The sequence below is a fragment of the Diabrotica virgifera genome, chromosome 9 (assembly GCF_917563875.1).
Source record: "Diabrotica virgifera virgifera chromosome 9, PGI_DIABVI_V3a".
NCBI classification, from domain to species: Eukaryota; Metazoa; Arthropoda; class Insecta; order Coleoptera; family Chrysomelidae; genus Diabrotica; species Diabrotica virgifera.
In genome coordinates this window covers 56876193-56895936 of record NC_065451.1, presented here as the reverse complement: position 1 = coordinate 56895936, position 19744 = coordinate 56876193, and the positions used below count along the sequence as shown (strand labels likewise).

The following is a 19744-nucleotide window of genomic DNA, read 5'->3' as shown; positions in this document are numbered from 1 at the left end:
AAACAAAAGCAACTACTTAGTGACGACCTAAATGTTCAAATTGTTGCCCATCATTTTCGATGCAAGCATTTATTCTTTCAAGAGTAGATTGAACAGCAGTCTCAATTTCTGCTTTCGCAATGCTTTGAATGGCGTTTCGTATTCTTTAAATTCTAGATCATATTTTCTCGAACAGAGGGCCTAGCGGCAAAACAAGGTCTTTAATCCGTTCACATAAATAAAAGTCTAAAACAGTTAAATCCGTTGCTATTCAATCTACTCTTAAAAGAGTAAATGCTTGCATCGAAAATGATGGGCAACAATTTGAACATTTAGGCAGTCACTAAGACTAAGTAAATAGTTGCTTTTATTTCTTTGTTATATCTTATAGTGCTGTTTGTCTTATTGTTGTTTTAATTAATTATATATGTTTACATCTGGAAAATCTTTATTTGTTTTTTCCGTAGCACACCACTTTTCCTTAACCTCGTTTACCGGTAACAGTAACAGTTATGTTTAGAATTTACACATTTCTTAAGATATCTCGAGATAGAAAAAAGGCATCGACATGCGGTTTTCGGTACTATGTTAATAATCTGGTCTAATTTTGTAATACAGGATTAAAAATGCATACTTGTATTTATTATTTTCCAAAGAAAACTAGATTTCTGAAAATAATTAAATAACGCCTCCTAGCTTGCATATTTTATTTAAATCCAGAACAAAAACAAGTTCTGATAAGAACTGTCGCTGACAGTGCAAACGCCAAAATACAGAGGCGGCTCCAGAAGTATTTGAAATAAATAAAAGTGAGAAAGAAGCAAGTTAAGCTAGCTCTCGTACGGGTTGGGGCTGGATTGAGCAGGTCTTTAACACGAACTGTACGGGAGACGCGGAACTTGTGGAAACTCTCACTAAGAAGAAATGCAGGAATTTATAAACGAACTGCGGCAAAAACTAGATAGAATGAAAGAAAGAGGAATGAGAATAGAAGACAAATTAGATGGGATCCAAAGTGAGCTTGAACAACTAAAAAATACGAATCAGGAACTTAAAAATGAAATGAACTTCTAAAACAAGAGCTGCATCAACAAAAAATAGAATAAGAACAAATAGAAAGAAATATGAAAAGAAAAAACTTGATAATACACGACATTGAAGAAAGAAGCGATGAGGACACACAAATACTGGTAAACAAAGTACAAGACATCATTAACAAAATGGAAATACCTTGCAAAGCCAACCAAGAGGTCACAGAAATTAGAAGAATAGGAGACAAAACTATAAATTCTGAAAGACCAGTCCTGGTAGAGCTAAGAAGTGGGAATAAAAGAAAGGAAATTTTTAAAGCTACATGTAAATTAAAAGGCTCAAAATGGTTTGCCAATGAAGACTATCCAAAAACCATAATCGAACAACGCAAAACACTTATAAAACACATGAAAGGGGCAAGGATGAAAGGGTACGACGCAAAGATAAAATATAATAAGTTAATAATTAACGGAGACGAGTACGATATATACCAGGTCAAAAGGTGGAACAGCGATTCCGAAGATTTTAGAGAAAATAATATGGCAGAAACTGCAAAGAATAAAACTGGAACGAGAACAGTGAGTGAAAGATCACCAAACGGAGACACAGAACTAGATCCAAGAGAAAAAATAAAGAAAGTAAACAAAAATCAAACATTAAAAAACTAGAATTGGAACGGAAACACATTATGACGACAACAGCACGAAAAATGGACAAGGCAATGATAAAAAAGGATATGAGAACAAGCAAGATTAGCAAAAAGAAAGAAAGAAAGGGTAATACAAAAAAGGAAAAAAGAGAGAGTGGTGTTATAAGAATAGCGTCATGGAATATAAAAACATTACTTAGAGCAGGAAAACTGGAAGAAATTACATTAGTTCTGATACAGTATAAGGCGGAAATAGCAGCACTGCAGGAAATTAGATGGAAAGGGAAAGGACAAATAGATCAACAGAATGGTACCTTCATATACTCAGGGGAAGAAAAGCAAGGACAACATGGGGTAGGATTCATAGTAATTGGAAATATGAGAAACAAAATAATGGAAGTCAGACTAACAAACAAAAGAATAGCTTACCTAAGGATTGAAGCTAAACCGGCAAATATATCCCTACTAAATGTTTATGCACCGACAGAAAATGCGAAAGAGGAGGAAAAAGATTATTTCTGCGACACTATGGAAGAAGAGCTAGAAAATATACCAAAAGGAGATGTGATATTAATATTGGGCGATTTTAATGCACAAATAGGAAAGGAGGATTATATACAGCAAATAGCAGGCAAACTTACAATACATGAGAGAACGAATGACAACGGGCACAGAATATGCAACATGGCGACAGGAAATAATATGTCTATCAGCAGCACAATGTTCAAGCATCAAAGAAAACACAAAGTCACATGGGTTTCTCCAGACCAAAAAACAGAGTCACAAATAGACCACATATTAATTTCGAAAAGAAGACAATCAAGTATAATGGATGTGAGAAGCTACAGAGGTGCATGCGGAGATTCAGACCATTTCCTGGTGGTAGCAAAGCTGAGACAGTAGATGAAAGTAATGAGAAGGCAGAAAGAGAGGAATAAGAGGAGGAATATCGAAAAATTGAAGGAAGCAAAAGAGATACAAAAGTATGAAGATGAAATAGGTGAAATAATTGCCGCACTGAATAAGGAAAGTGATGATGTCGAAGAAATATGGGGTAATATTAAAAAAGCAATTAACCACACGGCTGAGACTACATTAGAGGAAAAGCAAATTATAAGTAAAAGCACGAAATCAGTTGATGCGGACTCATAAAACTGAACATAGAGACATGTACGAGTAAAAAAGAAAGAAAAGCAACAAAGTAATAAGACAACATAAGAGAAAATTCATGGAAAGCCAGTTGGAGGAAATTGAGGCGGAAAGTTAGACTCAGAACACCAAAAAACTCGACACAAAAATCGGAGAACAGAACAGAGGTTTCAAACAAACAGTAAATGGAGTTAAAAATAAACATAGTCGAGGAAATGAAGCTGAAAAAATGGCAAAACCTCGCAATTTTTTCGTCCAGCATCGATTTGTACAAAAATTTGGGATTAGGCTCATTACACCCTCTAGTTCATTTTCTATATTGAGCCGTTGTACGCTTTTGTTTTTTAAGGGTGAAAGCTACCCCTAATTGTTAAAAATTATAAAATAATATTTTACACTTTAATATTGTCAATATTTGGTTCTTATTAGTTACATAATGATTGTTTTATGCTTCAAGATATACTATCATAATATTTCAACCCTTAAAACCACCCTTGTTGGAGCTATATAAAAAAAATTTACTTATCCTAAAAGAATAATTTCGGCTTGCATCGATTTACAAAAAAATTTGGGATTAGGATCATCTCACCCTGTACTTCATATTTTATATCATGCTTAAGGGCGTTGATTATTTTTAGGGGTGTAAACTACCCCTTATTGTCAAAAATTATATAAAATTATTATAAACTTTAATATGGGTAAAATTTGGTTGTTTTTGGTTAAATAATGATTGTTTTATACTTTAGGATATAATATCAGAATAGTTCAACCCTTAAAAAACACCCTTAATAATATTACAGTTTTAATAAGTAGATATTTTAATAGATCTATACAGAAAAAAAAGTAGAATTAAAGAATTACAAAAACATTTCGAATTTACGAATATGTACAAATACAAATACAAATAGTTTTTTACTCATCTTCCAGTATACGAACCGGTTCTGAGGTATTATACATACCTACATTGAAAATTGTCCATAAGCGGACTATTCGAATTTGTTGAAAAAAAATTCGTTTTATAAACATAGCTCCTTTATTTTTGGTGATAAACAGTTTCTTCAAAAATGACTTTGTAGAATTTTTGAAGAGTTATAAGACCGTGTCAACTAAATTCCGTAAGATCCCTTAGTTTTTAATTAGGGTTGGTTTAAAAGGCTCGAATAAGGGAGTGTTTGCTCGTAAATAGAGGTTTTAAACAGCTATATCTCGCTAACTGTTCACTGCAATGAAAATCAGTGCACAAGAAAATTTTAGTTATTAAAAAATCTACAACCTAGTAATCCATAATTTTTTCGTATCTCCAGTATTTTCGGAGATATTTTGAAGTAAATGGTGAAAAATGGGAGATTGCAAAAAATTAATTTTCCTTTAAACTCCAATTTTTCTAAAATAAGGCCTTTTAAATAAGTCAAACTTATTGGGTGTATTGAAAATACAAATATAAAAGGAATTACATAAAGGTAAAGACCAATTTTTAATTAGGAGGGTAGTTAGGGGGTTGTTTTCACTGATTTTTTCATAGAGATGGGCAGGTACCGACTTTTTTTGATCATAAATTGCTTAATTTTCAGGCTAAAAACTTTCTATTATTATTGTTTGAAAGGTCTAACTATATTCTTGAAAAAATATTATTTAAGCTTTCCTCGAAAAATGCAAAGTTTTTCCGTTATTTGGCTTTGAATATTGCAAATTATGCATTTAAGGAAATTAGCTAACATTTAACATGCCTTATCTCGGTTTGTATTGGTCTTAAAGATATTACAGAGAAATAATTTGGTTTATGTTACTAAAAGATACAATTGCGATATCTACAGTTTTTTTTATTAAATGCATATTTTTTGAGGTATTCTCAAAAAACCCTCTAAAGAAGTCGATTTTTTCGTCGAAAAACTGTTATTTTCAAGCGCGAATAACTCGAAAAATATTAGTTTTACGAAGAAAATGTAAAAAACATATTTTTCTTGGAATCACTTTTTACATCGATTTACATGGTTAAAATGTAATAAAAAATTCCCGCCCACGAGATGGGGTGGCAACCACCCCCAAGGTTTTAGCGGACAGCGGCACGATATAGAAAATGATCCTTGGACTATTCCCTACCTTCTGTGAAAATTTCAAGTAAATCCATGCTGGACGAAAAAATTGCGAGCTAAAATGCTTCATTTCCTCGACTAACAAGGGCAAATAGTAACACAAGATCAACCATATATGGAAGTCTGGATGGAACACTTCAAGGAGATACTGGCAGAAAATCAAACAGAAGAGATTACAAAAATGTAGGAAGAGTGGGAAAATAATGGAACGAATGAGCCAACACTCGAAGAAGTAATCGAAATAATTAAAAACAACAAAAACAGAAGAGCACCCGGAAAAGATAACATAAACAGCGAACTCATAAAACTAGGAGGGAAACCGTTGCATAGGGAAATATACAAACTGATAGTAAACATCTGGAAAGAAGAAAAAATGCCAAAAGAATGGCAAACAGGCCAAATAATAACGATACATAAAAAGGGAAACCACCAAGAATGTCAAAATTACAGGGGAATAACATTACTGAGTACAGTATATAAGGTATTGTCAATCATAATACAAAGAATATTACAGGAAGCAGCGGACAATAAGATAGGTCAATATCAATGTGGATTCAGGAAAGGAAAATCCACAATAGATGCGACATACATACTAAAACAAATAATGGAGGAGGCGAATGAAGCTAACATAAACTTAGAAATACTTTTCGTAGATTTTAGACAAGCTTTTGATTCCATCAAAAGAAACCACCTATTGGAAATATTAAAAACGCTACAGGTACCGCTTAAATTAAGAAAACTTATAAAAATGACGATGAGCCATACCAGAGCGAGTGTAAAAACGCAAATAGGGAAAACAGAAGAGTTCGAAACAAACAAAGGAGTGAACAAACATTCCTGCTAAGTATTTGTCAAAGTACTTCGGAATACCTATCAAATGAGCTTCAGAACAAGGTAATAGCGTCAAAAGTGAGTAAGTTATAATGAAAATAAAATAACCGTTTCGAATTTTTTAGGAAAAAGTGAAAAATAAAACATACGCCATTTCCACAAAAATTTAAATTTATAGTAATTCTTGTATGAACTTCTTTATATTAGCATAAGTAATTAATTATTTATATGGGAAATAAGCCACAATTAAAATGAAAAAAATAATTTTATTAACGTTTCGACGCCCAAATCGGGTGCCGTTGTCAAAATACAAAATATTACTAAAATAAACTAAAGTGTTGTTGCTAAGCAAAAAAAATTCTTCTAATAATTTATTTAATCTCACTCATTTATATTGGCAATTCAGACATATATTATACATTTTAAAGTAGAAGACTTTAAAATGATATTGCCAATATTTATGAGTTGCGTTCCCAGGAACGCAACTCATAAATATTGGCAATATCATTTTAAAGTCTTCTACTTTAAAATGTATAATATATGTCTGAATTGCCAATATAAATGAGTGAGATTAAATAAATTATTAGAAGAATTTTTTTTGCTTAGCAACAACACTTTAGTTTATTTTAGTAATATTTTGTATTTTGACAACGGCACCCGATTTGGGCGTCGAAACGTTAATAAAATTATTTTTTTCATTTTAATTGTGGCTTATTTCCCATATAAATAATTAATCATAAAAATGCCACAAGGAAATAGCTTCAGAACAACAGCATAAGTAATATTTTCGATAATTTTGACCGGTTTGGAATGCATATTTTTGAAAAAAATATATAATTTAAAAAAATCATAATTATTAAAATTATTGTAATTCTCATATTCTTTTGATAATACTTAAAAAATACTCAATATACGTAAAAAATTATATATAAAAAATTTTTGGTTTTCTCTGTGCCAAATATTTTACCCGTTTTACTATTTCTATAGGGTAAAAAATAACCGAGATAGAAACGTTTAAATCTTAAATTTTGCTGTGGGAACCATGCAATCGGGGCCATTTAACCTTTTATTTTAAAAAAGTAAGAGGTTTAAAATATTAGGTTCAACGTGGTTACAGAGCACTTGGAATTAACGTTCAAACAGTTTTTAGATGAACCTAATATCGTAAACAAGAACGGAGTTATTAATAAAAACAATAACATTTTTTGGAAAAAATTTTAAAAGATAAATTTTGAAAAAATTTTGGAGCATAAATTTTAACGTCATCAACATGTTCAAGCGATCATTTGATAGATATTTTTAAGTACTTTGACAAATGTTTAATAAGTTTATGTTATAAAATGCATCAATGTCCCGTTATTTTAGCTTGAATACTTAGAGTTTTTTACTCGCCGAAAAAATATACATTCAATTACATATAACTCACGTTTAGTTAACATTAAAAGGTTTTTCTAGTAAGAGGTTTATTTTATTTCTTATTAGCTTCAATTTTGATAATAATAACTTTTTTCTAAAAACTTACACTTTTTGAGTTATTGATGAAAAATTGGTTAAAAACATGCATTTTTCTCAAGAAAAATTAAAATCTTTGATCTTTAATAACTTAACAAGTTTTGATTTATTTTAATAACTTTATATAACAAATTTTGCTTGAAATTTGTCCCTCTATCGAATTATAGGGTTATTTTTAAAAAAATATTTTTCACCCCCGAGAAGGGGTGGCAACCACCCCCAGGGTAAAAGCGCAAGTCGGCACCATGTCACCTTTATTACTTAAGATATCCTCTAACCACTCACCAATTTTCATGCAAATCGATGGAGGTTCAACGAAATCGGAGGTAATAGCTCATATTCACCTTCATTGACTCCACTAAATCTATATTTTATATAAAAGATAGTTAAGTAAGATTCCTTTTGTGTGTTGCTTTTAAAAATATGTTTAGTTAAATAAGATAGAAGAATTATCAAATACACTCACCTGTATATTTTACAAATAGTTGCCCAAAAAATGTATAAACAGTGATATATTTTCAATTACATTGACAGGCGACCCTTACAAAATGGTCGATAAGCACGTACTACTTCTAAACATTGATTGGATTGTAAACAGTGATCGCTCCGTTTGCGGAAGAATTTGAGAACGAGCTATTTCGCTTTACCCCACTATTTCACTTTACCCTTCCCTCCCCTACTACTTTTCCTTAACTTCGTTTACCGGTGACATTAACAGTCGTTTAAAATATACACGTTTCTTAAGATATCTCGAGATAGAAAAAAGGTATCGACATTCAGTTTATAATATTATGTTGCTAATTTGGTCTAATTTTGTAATACAGGATTAAAAATGTATACTTGTATTTAATATTTTCCAAAGAAAACTAGATTTCTGAAAATAATTAAATAACGCCTCCTAGCTTGCATATTACTTATTAGGCTATTTCAAAAATAAGACACCTACATTGAAGAAAAAGGGCTGTTTTCAACAAGACCAAGTATGCAAAATTCGATTTAGCAGAACCGGACTTACAGCCATTTTTTCATTAGAAGGTTCCCACTCGTCCCCATATCTTGTTTGTAAAGGTAGACTTAAACTTTTGAAATCAAATATGCGCAGTATTTTATGAAGAATACGATGATTGGATTTCCAGTGCCCTTTCATTATGGTGAAATTTGGTAAAATTTTGATTTTTAAATTTTTGATATTCAATTACGCCCTCTAGCGGTGGACCTACAATTAAATAATTTCCAGACTTTTCCCGAGGCAACTTTTGTTATAAATATTTTTTTCTCAAAGCTGTACTATAAACGGTTCCTGAGATATGGCCGAGAGCCATTCTTATTGGGACACCCGGTACAGTTTTGTATGAATGAATATTTATTTAAAAAAAAAACAAAAGATAAAATATTAATTTATAAAATGAAAATAATACATAACAATCACTTAAATCGGACAACAGGTTTAGGAAATTCAAGACATCAAAAATTACCCATTTTTAAGGTGACGCGTTAATATGTTGGAGAAGTGTATCTAACGATTTCTACAGTTTTCACTGTATTCCTTCACTTAACCATTTTCTCCCGTTCATTCTGTTTTGTCAGTCACCTTCCTTCCCTAATTATAAAGTTCTGTTTTTTAATGGAGTAAATTTCGTATTGAATTTAACTAGTTTAGATATATTCTCATGGTAATGACTTTAAAGGTAATTAAGGCCCTCAAATATGGAGATTAATCCCACGATTAATTAACCCGTAGACGTCTACCCTCGATATACCTAATTTAATCTTTCAGGGTAAAAAAGTAAACATTGGCTTAGCCAGTAAATTACAAATTTACCTTTTAGTACTTAATAATATTATGCATTTTAAATTGCCTAGGTTTAACTCATATGTTTATTTTATTAAAAAATCTAATTTCGCTAGTGATTCCGGTTTTTATGCTTAATTTTTATTTATTCTTTAGGTTTAATGCCTTTATTCGGAATTTTAGATATAAAGTCTTAAAAATTAGCTCGACCAAAGAACAATCTGAACAAAAAAAAAGAGTGATAAAAATTTGGGAATAGGTAGTTAAAAATTGTCTATTATTAAATAACAAAAAATTTAAAATCCTATATCCTCTCCATTTCACAAAAATTGAGAAATGCCCCCTTTTCGGGTGTGAAAAATATACATTCAAAATATGTACGAAATTGGATAAAGTGACTAATTCTAAGCAACTTTTGTTCTTTAGGTTTTTTTAATAAAAATTCAATATTTTTCGAATTATTTGAGAGTAAATATGTTTATATAACCAAAAAACGGAGCACTTTTCGGGGAAAACTCATTAAAAGCTTTTTAATTCATTCACATTCATTTTAAACCCGTCCAACTTTTTGAACATAGGAATAATACTATAATATAAGGTATTGTAGAAGAAAAAACGAGGCATTTAAATTCTGGTGTATGAGAGTTTAAATACACTTCTCATTTTTTCTTAAAATACATTAGCCATCAATTTTTTTGCAGCCTATCTCGCTTAGTTTGAATGTAATCGACATTTAATATTGCTCATTTTAAAATTCTTTTCAAGCGCTACAAAAGGTAATGGTAGCATTATAGGTACACCTAAAATCGACCGTTTCTCTGGTATTTCAACCGATTTGAGTCTGCACCAAAAAAAACAAACTCTTCTCACCTACCATATCTCTTTTTGTATTATAACTAGAAGATTTATAAAGGAAAGAATCTCTTTGTTTTTTTAAAAGCTACAAAAATATTTTATAGATTTAGTTTTTTTATTTAGATGCATAGTTTTTAAGGTATTCGCAAAAAACCTTTCGAAAAATGTTATGTTTCAATGAAAATGGCCAATCTTTAATCACGCCTAACTTAAACAAGACGTTTTCAAAAAAAAATTATTGTTTTTTTTTGTTTTCTGTTACAAAACAGTTTTTGCTTGTAATTAACTTTTCTAGCCAATTCCGTGGTTATTTTAACCAAAAAATTGTCAACCCCCAAGACGGGGTAGAAACCGCCCCAAAATAAAAGCGCCATCGTATATAATTAGGAGATAAGTAGATAATCCATTAGAATGTTACATTTTTTAGGTCGTAGTAAAAGCTTAAGTTCAAGTTTTTGGGGTCGTCACCCTTGTCCCCCGGCCGTCATCTTGGAAAAGGGGTGCAAAGTGGTTTGCGCTATATCTCGTAAACTACCAACCTTACGGAAAATCTAATAAAACATAAAATATAGCAAATTAAATTTTCTACAATTTTGTTTCTATTACATTTTATTGTCAAGTGAGCAACAAAAAAGATATAAACAAAAATAAGTAAAAAATTTTTAACACAAGTTTCCTTTTGGAGGTTTTTTTAACTTTTATTCAGTTCATTTTACAATAAAATAACATTTTAGCAATTTTGTAGAGGGTTTTTCAGCGAACAATTTCCAATATAAAGGTGTTTAATACTATTTATTTATCTAGGTGTTACAGCTCTCCAAACTTGACCAGATTCTCGAATGTTCATAGGGATACAATAAAAACAAAACATTAGGCTTACTTTTCGATCTTAATATTATTTTATTCATACAGCTTATTATGACTTTAATATTTCTATGCTACTATTAATCTATTTTTAACCTTTCTCCTCACTATAAAACTTAGAACCCTAAGAATTAATAGAAAAGCCCCAAGAAGTTGTCTGAGGACAAAGTCGCCGGTCCAGAAGAAGAATGACGCAATCACAAAATGCAAAATTCTTTAGAAATTTTTAAATATTTAAAATACGGTTTAAATGAAGAGTAATCATCCAGGAGCATCGGTATGGCGTTTGTTTTTTGACGATGGCCAACGATGGCTTTTATTTTCATCAATATTGGTTCGAATTTCATTATCCTTATTTAATCGCCCCATTTTGAACCATATCTACAGTTGCGTCATTATGCATCTGAAACAAGGTCTAATATAGCGCGTATTTTAGTAATGACGCAACTACCCTATAGTGTCTCAGCACATTTTTACAGTTCGGTCTTTTTGTATCATCTTTACATAGTATTTTAGAAGTTAATTGCGCAATAAACAGGAATTGACAAAATTTGCAGTTACGTTATTTTTCTTCCGTACCGGATTGAATATCTGCTTGCTCTTACTTTTATTATTATAATTTATCCTAGATGGCACAGCAGTCGGTCCCCCTCTACTTAACTTATTCTTATAGTTGTGCTACCTATTTGGCCACGTGTATTCGTATTAAAAATTGTGAAAATTATTTTGAGTTTCATAGATCATACTATTGAGAGTCTTGTGGGTAAAATTTATATTTTTGTGATTAGATAAGCATTTTGTGTTTTTTGTAAGAGCGCATCATGAGTGGTGGTTATTTTATTTATAAGAAACCTCTGGGGAAAATTATTTGTCAGTGGGAAAGTCGAGCCATCTTTACTCACTGTTGTTGGCGAACGTTTTTTGTCTCTTTATATCGCGGAAATAAAGACGATTCTCTGGAAACCCTGAGCTGAGATACAAACGAATCGCTAAAACAGTGACAAAAAATGCATTTAATTGCTTCTCTCTTCCTCCAACACAAGATGCAGCCCGTTTCCACAGACTCCGAGTGTATCATCAGATTCAGTCATAGCTCGGTAAACATTGCGATCCAGAAAATTGGGGGTATAAAAAGTATGAAAAATTTTGGATTCCAATCCAAACTTTCACGCCTCCAGTTCCCCCGAGCTTATGAAATTCATCTTTAGCAGATGCAATGGAAACAGGAAGTGCAAGTGTTTGCCAAAAGCAGACCTCAAATGTTCAGCAGTGTGCCTCAATTGTGGAGGTGAAAGTTGCAGTAACATCGCGGACATATCAACATATTATATCAACGTTAATGACGCCAACTCTAACTCTCATTATACCACAAAAATTCACCTCTGGACTCGCAGCCTGGACCATTGAACAAAATAAAAAAATAATAACTATGATATATCTTTTTCAACATATAATAATAAATAATATTATTTTGTCTAGAAATTGTCCGTGGATTAGGCCTATTGAGGATACCACACAAAAAACGCTCCTTCAGACTCTACCTCATACTATACGTGGCCGGGAAAAGAGTCAAAAGTAGCTTAATAATAGCATAGGAATGTTAAAATCATAATAAATAAATATACATGTATAGATAGAAAAGTAAGCCCAAGGTTTTGTTTTTATTGTATTCCTATGAGAATTCGAGAATGTGCTCAAGTTTGGAGCGCTGTAAAACCTAGATAAATAAATAAAATTAAACAAATTTATAGTGGAAATTGTTCGCTGAAAAATCCTTTATAAAATCGCTATGATCTTATTTTATTGTAAAATGAACGAAAAAAAGTTATAACCTCCAAAAAGAAACTTCTGACAACATTTTCTCTTATTTTTGTTTATAACTTTTTTGTTAGTCACTTGAAGATACAAAGTAATGATACGAAATTGTAGAAAATTTAATTTGCTACATTTTATGTGTAATTAAATTTTCTGTACGGTTGCTAGTTTAAGAGATACAGCGCGAAAGCTCTTTGCACCGCTTTTTCCAAGATGGCAGTAGAGGGACAATTGCAGCGACCCCAAAAACTTGAACTTAAGCTTCTACTGAACCCTCCTACACACTAAAAAAATTGACTTCTCTAAGAAATGCAACCTTAAATGTAACATTTCAATGGAATAAGAGGCTATTCCCAAAATGTCAGTAAAATCCATGCAGTAGGATAGAATTCGGAGGTAATATCCTGTTCATGCTCTCATTGACTGGCATATAAGGGAAAAGTAATGTTTATTTATGAAATTATCATTTATTTCTATTCCCTCCTAGACAGCAGTATGATGTATTTTGAATTAAGTAAATTACATACATTCTTCTTTTTCTGTCAATTTATTTAATTCAAATATTTTTTGGTTGCAGGTTCTGTATAAATAATTGTGTTAATGATTACATTACTGAATAGAGAATTGAAAAACCTTTCAAATGAACTAGCACGCGACCCCTATTCTCATTAAAAAAAGGCATCGTTTGCGTCATAATACCCAGATGCATGACGTCACTAGTTTGAGATATACTTTAAAGAATTATAATTTAACCTTTAAGTACTAACATCTTAAATCAATGACGAAAACACTAACTAACCGCCTGACAGACGGGTTTAACATTTTAGTGGTAATTTTTATTTTTGTTAAATATTTTAAAGCAAAAAAATATCTCGATGACTTACTGAAAGTATTGATTATCTAAAAAACAGTAATTAATCTGGTTTTTCTGTATTTATTAAAATAAAACATTTTAACAAGAATGGAAGGATTGTTTGTGTACCTTTATACTCATGAAAAAAAGTGTGATAAAAATTAAACAAATTAAAGAGTCTTCATAAAAATTTATAATCGAGTTTGACAAAGAGTAAGAAAAATGGAAATAAAAAGGTATTTAAAAAAATATTATAACAAAAAAAAACTGACAGGTACTATGGTTAGTACAATGTAGCAATGATAGTCAGTTGCAACATATTCATCACAAATTGATTCCACTTCGCTTATGTCGTCTTCTACCTCATCAAACCCTTTCAAAATAGTTTCCTCAGGGTTTTTATTCCCTTATTTGATGTTTTTTGACGAACTGGGGCACAAACACTATCACCCTGTCTATTAGACGGAAATCACAATTTGAGCCTAAATATCTTTCGAATAATAACCTGCCGCAAATTGCCGAATTCGATACTACTAAAGAACAACCCAACTTGAAAAGTCATAAACGGGTGATCTTTAAAATTTTATAGGAGAGGAAATATCCCACTTTCGACAATTGATGCCGTCTGAGAGGGGAGTGTTAGTACTTAAGAGTTAAAAATAAAAATCGATGTGTTTCAGGATTTTCCCTTAAAAATAAAAATCAACCCGTTTTAGAATTTTTCCAAGTCGGCGGTTTACGAAATAACGAATTTATTCCAAATATTTGCACCATACTGTATGCTGGGAGTTAACAACAAAATAAAAATAAAATAAAATAAACGAACACGCCATTGTTGGAAAATAGCAGACATTATCTTTAACCTTCAAGTAGGATGACGATTGGATGTCAAGGATAGCAATGTGCATGTGCATATGCAATGTAAAATATTTTATCCATTAATCAGTTATGTGTGTTGTGATGTGATTAAAACAAGACCAGCTTTTCATAAAATTATATTTCCTTGCTATATTTTATAATATGAGGTTATAATGGTGCTTATAATTCCAGATAATATTCTGGATACATTACTTTGCAGTTTTTGTCATAAATATTTATCAGTGAAACCAGTAAAAATTTATCCAAACAGGCGTATACAGTGTGGAAGATGTGTTGATGTGGATAAGGAGGAACCAGCGCTTCGGAAATCAAAAGGGGTAGAATCATTATATGGAAAAATTGCTGAACACGTTTTATTTAAATGTGTTAACAGGTTTGATGGATGTCGGGAATTCTTAACATATTCCCAGGTGCGAGATCACGAAAAGGTAAGATTTATATAAATTCATAGTAAACCGGGAGATATTAACAGGACTTCAACCACGATTTTCTAAGTCCTGTCCTTTGCAATACTATACTGGAAGGATAGAAAAGGTACGTACAATTTATGGAAAAATCCACGGGTTTCCTGTGACATTTTCCTGTGAAAATTAGATTTTCAATGAGGAAAAAAATGGGAAATTGCGATGAATTTCTGAGTCCTGCCATATCCATAAAATGACAGGTTACTATCAATTTTATGAAGAAAATTTTTTGGGCAGGATGGTTGCAAAAGGACTAAGAGTGTATGTGGATATACGAACATGTAATGAAAGTAATGAAATTTTCATAATTTTCTGAGTCCTGCCAACTTAATAAATTAAACATAATTATTTTAAAATGATCGAAAAAAATTTTGGCATGACGTCTCCAAATGGTTAACTGCGCTTGTCCCTTGGAAAATTCTGTGGAAAATTTTCACCCTGGTTCCGTGATTTTCTGAGTCATAAAGTAAATTGTATTATAAAATAAATAATTTAAGTAGACATTATTCAAAATGGCAGGATATTTAGTTACACTTTTTTACTACACATAGTTAAAATTATGTAAGAAAATTCGTGGAAAGTTACACGATTTTCTGAGTCATGGCATTTTGGACATATCTCAAGAATTTTAATATAAAGCTATTTACAAAGAGGCACGATGGTTGTGTAGTTATTTCGTATATAAAAGTAAAATTTTATGTCAGTAAAATTATTGCAGGTTGTTATACAAACATATTTATATCACCACAAATTTCTGAGTCATGCCATGTCAAGTATGCTTAAAAAACACTAATCTAAAACCGTTTACAACGTGGCAGGATAACAGCAAAGATATTTTAATACATAAAAATTAATTTTTATATCGGCAAAAGAATCGTACGGTATTAAATATTATTTTCCTCGGTCTTTTTACACACCTTACTCCGAGTAATGTCTCGGATTTTTACACACCTTTCAAATCTAATACTAAACTGTAACCTATTTATTTTAAGCGATTAGATTATATTTGTATCTAAGTACACGTTATAAAAGTAGTAGGAAGAAAATCAATATAGTCGGGATTGTACCTATTATACAGGGTGTCCAGAAACTCTTCTAATAATCGAAGCACGGAGATTCCTCAGATAATTTTAAGAAAATTTAACTCAATTCACCTTGTCCGAAAATGCTTCCCAAGGAAACTAGAGCTCTTTAAAATGGCGTATTCTAATTAGTTTTTTTTTAAATAGCTCCAGAACTCTTCTATTTAGAAAAATGAAAACTGGTACACCTATTTATCTTCAAGAGATAAATCGATTCCATCATTTGTCAATTTTTAGTACCGGTCATAGGCGTCCGTTTAGGGTGGGGAAACCGATATTTTATCCCATAACTTTTCTGTGTTTAACTTTTAAGCATTTTTGACACTGGAATATTAAACTATGAGGTATTCTTGTACTAAAAGGTAGTCTTGCTTTACGTCGGTAGGATACGCCGGGTTCTAGAAAAATCGATTTGAAAATTTTTTCTGTTTTTGAATTTGCAAAAAAAAAATAAAAAAAAACTATTTAGAAAAAGGAAAACTGGTACGTTTATTTCTCTTCCAGAGATGAATATTTTATCAATTGTCAATTTCTAGTATCGGTCATAGGCGTCCGTCTTGGGTAGATCAACGAAATCTCATAACTTGCTTTAATTCTTAAGCATTTTTGACAGTAGAGTATTAAATTATGAGGTATTCTAGTACTAAAAGTTACTCTTGCTTTAAGTCGGTAAATACACCGTTTTTTTATTTTTTTTTAATTTTTCTTAAATTCAAAATACGAAAAATTTTGAAATTGATTTTTCTAGAAAACGGAAAGATTTTTCTGGAAGATAAAAATGCGGACCAGTTTTTGTCTATCGAAATGGAAGCGTTCTGGAGATAAAAAGATCTAATTACAAGGCGCCATCTTCAAAGAGCTCTAGCTCCCTTAGGAAACATTTTTGGATTATGTGAATTGTGTTAAATTGTCTTAAAATTATCTTACGTATCTTAAAATTATATACAAGGTGTTCAATTAAAAAAAAAACATAAATTTGTGTCACCCTGTCAATACGGGTAGCCCTGTATATTAGAAAATATTTTTAAATTATGGTTCTCTCTTTGCCCCACGTTTTACCTAAATAACTTTTTTTCGTATCTCTTACGACAAACGAGTAATTGGACTTTGTCACACTAATGCCCCACCCTGTACAGGAAATATCTATAAAACCATCCTGCCTCTTTGTAAATAGACTTATATTAAGATTCTTGAAACATGCAAAATGGCATGACTCAGAAGATCGTGCAATTTTTCACGAATTTTCTTACAAATCTATGACTCCTGCCGTCTTACATGAACCGTTTAACCTTCCTGAAGAGTACCGAAAAAGTATTGATTGCATTTGAGTATTATAACTTTTAAAAGGCAGGACTCAGAAAACCACGGAATCAGGGTAAAAATTTTGCGCATAATTTTCCAAGGGACAAGTATACTTAAAGAGTAGGAGACGTCATGCCAACATTTTTTTTTGATCATTTTGAAATAAATATGTTTAATTTATTTAGTTGGCAGGACCCAGAAAATCATGAAAATTTCATAATTTTCCTTACATGTTTGTATACAGATATACTCCGTTAGCCCGTTTGCAACCCTCCTACCCAAAAAATTTTCTTCATAAAATCCATAGTATCTTGTCATTCTACGGATATGGCAGGACTCAGAAATTCATCGCAAAACCCTATTTTAATTTTTTTGGGAAAATATAATTTTTACAGAAAAATGTCACAGGAAATTTGTGGATATTTCCACAAATTGTAAGTACCTCGTCTACCCTTCCACTATTGCAAAAGGCAGGACTTAGAAAATCGTGGCTGATATAATATCTCCCGGTCTATAGATACTCCATTAAAATATTACATTTTTTAAGCCATACCTTGCATTTGTTAGAGGAGCCAATTTTATTTCTTTAATGTGTAGGGGAGATCAGTAGAAGCTTAAGCTCAATTTTTTGGGGTTGCCACCCTTGTCCGCCGGCCGCTATCTTGGAAATGGGCCGCAAAGGGGTTTCGCGCTATATCTCATAAACTACCAACCCTACGGAAAATCTAATTAAACATAAAATGTAGAAAATTAACTTTTCTACAATTTTATTTCTAGTACTTTTTATCGTCAAGTGACCAACAAAAAAGATATAAACAAAAATATGTAAAAAAATTTTAAATATGTAAAAAAATTTTAAGTTTCTTTTTGGAGGTTATAAATTTTTTTCAGTTCATTTTACATTAAAATAATATTACAGCAATTTTGTAAAGGGTTTTTCAGCGAACAATTTCCAGTATAACAGTTATTTATGATATAAGTGTTAAAAGTACACGTTTAAGGCACGCATGTGAAAGTTTGCAGAATGAGCGATAGCAAGTTCTGCAATTCACATGAGTGCCTTAAAAATGTACTTTTTAACACGCATATCATACAATATTTTTTCTACAAACCTAATTACAGGACAATATCTACAAAAACTTTTACTTGAACTTGACTGATATTCCATTTTTATATTTTTTGACATTACATCAAAATTACCTATACGCTCTGAGCTCTTAGGTAGAGGGGATATTTAAAAATTCGCGAGTGCCAGTAGTGACAATTCTGTAAGCTTTTACCGGAAATTTGACATAAATGTCAAAGTGATTAATTTAAAACCTTGAAATTAAAAACATTAATAGGAAATAATATTAGTTGGTCAAAGCTGTGGTGTATATTTTTACCTTAATATAGTTACGTTTCAAATACTGAATTTAAGTTTTAATATTTCGTAATATGTAGATACAATTACAAATTAATCTATTAATAAATTAAACTATAAATCTAAGCGCCATCTACACGATAATTGTGAAAGTATCCGAAGTAAGAAATTAATATTTCATTAATAGGACGTTAAAATGATTAGCAAAATCTTTAAAAAATCGATTACAATTTAATTACTTTTTTTGCGTGGTAAATATTAAGCGATAACAATTAAATATTAAATTTAAAAATTACCGGTGAAAGTTGCATTAGTAATCCGCTAGGAGCGACACCAGCGAAGCTAAGAGCGTATACGGTCAATACGAATTGCAGTGCCATAAAAATTTTAAAGCACTAGTGCCTTAAAGTAGCATTTTTAACGCTCGTATGGAGGGCTGAAAATTGCATTTTTAACACGGTTGTAGAAAAATGTGTTTAATTCTATTTATTTATCTAGGTTTTATAGCGCTCCAAACTTGACCAGATTTACGAATGCTCATAGGGATACAATAAAACAGAACGTTAGGTTTACTTTTCTATCTATATATATTTTTTATTCATACAATTTATTATGATTTTAACATTCCTATGCTATTATTAGTATGATTTTGACCTTTCTCCCCACTATAAAAATTATAACCATAATATATAGAAAAGGCCCAAGAAGTTGTTTGAGGACAAATTCGCCGGTTCAGAAGAAGAGTGACGCAACCAGAAAATGCAAAATTGTTAAGAAGAGCAAAAATCGAATTTTTGATATCAAAATCATAAAGTATGATCAAAATTAGCCATTCACCACACCGTGGTCAGGATCTCGAGACATAAGCGTTTTTTGGGGTGCGCCGCTTGTCTATGAAGTAACATAACTTTTTTCCTATTGTATATTTTGACTTAAAATTTTCCAAAAAACTTCTTCATGAATTATATTTTATTGTTGTGTTGGTTAAAATTATAAACTAAAAAGTTTGTCACTCAACTTTTTTAAATAAACATGAAACTAACGAAATATGATGACAAAATGTTTAAAAATTAACAACTCCTTTTTTAATTTGTTTAAACATTATAGATAAATTTCATTGTTATCTACATACTTCAAAGATAACAGTGTAAAATTTTCAAAAGGAAATATTTACAGCGACCAAAGATACAGCGAGGTAAATTTGAAAAATCATCAAAATTTATTTTCGGC

The 19744-nt window shown here is 31.1% G+C and overlaps 1 protein-coding gene across 1 annotated transcript in view; it reads left to right on the top strand.

Moving 5' to 3' along the window:
• Positions 1–14362: 14362 nt before the first annotated feature.
• LOC126891897 (uncharacterized) overlaps positions 14363–19744 on the top strand; it is a 34272-nt gene continuing 28890 nt past the window's right edge. Inside the window, exon 1 of the mRNA XM_050661238.1 lies at positions 14363–14731. Within this exon, the coding sequence (XP_050517195.1) occupies positions 14456–14731 (276 nt within the window). The 5' untranslated portion in view covers positions 14363–14455. The remainder of the gene's footprint in view (positions 14732–19744) is intronic.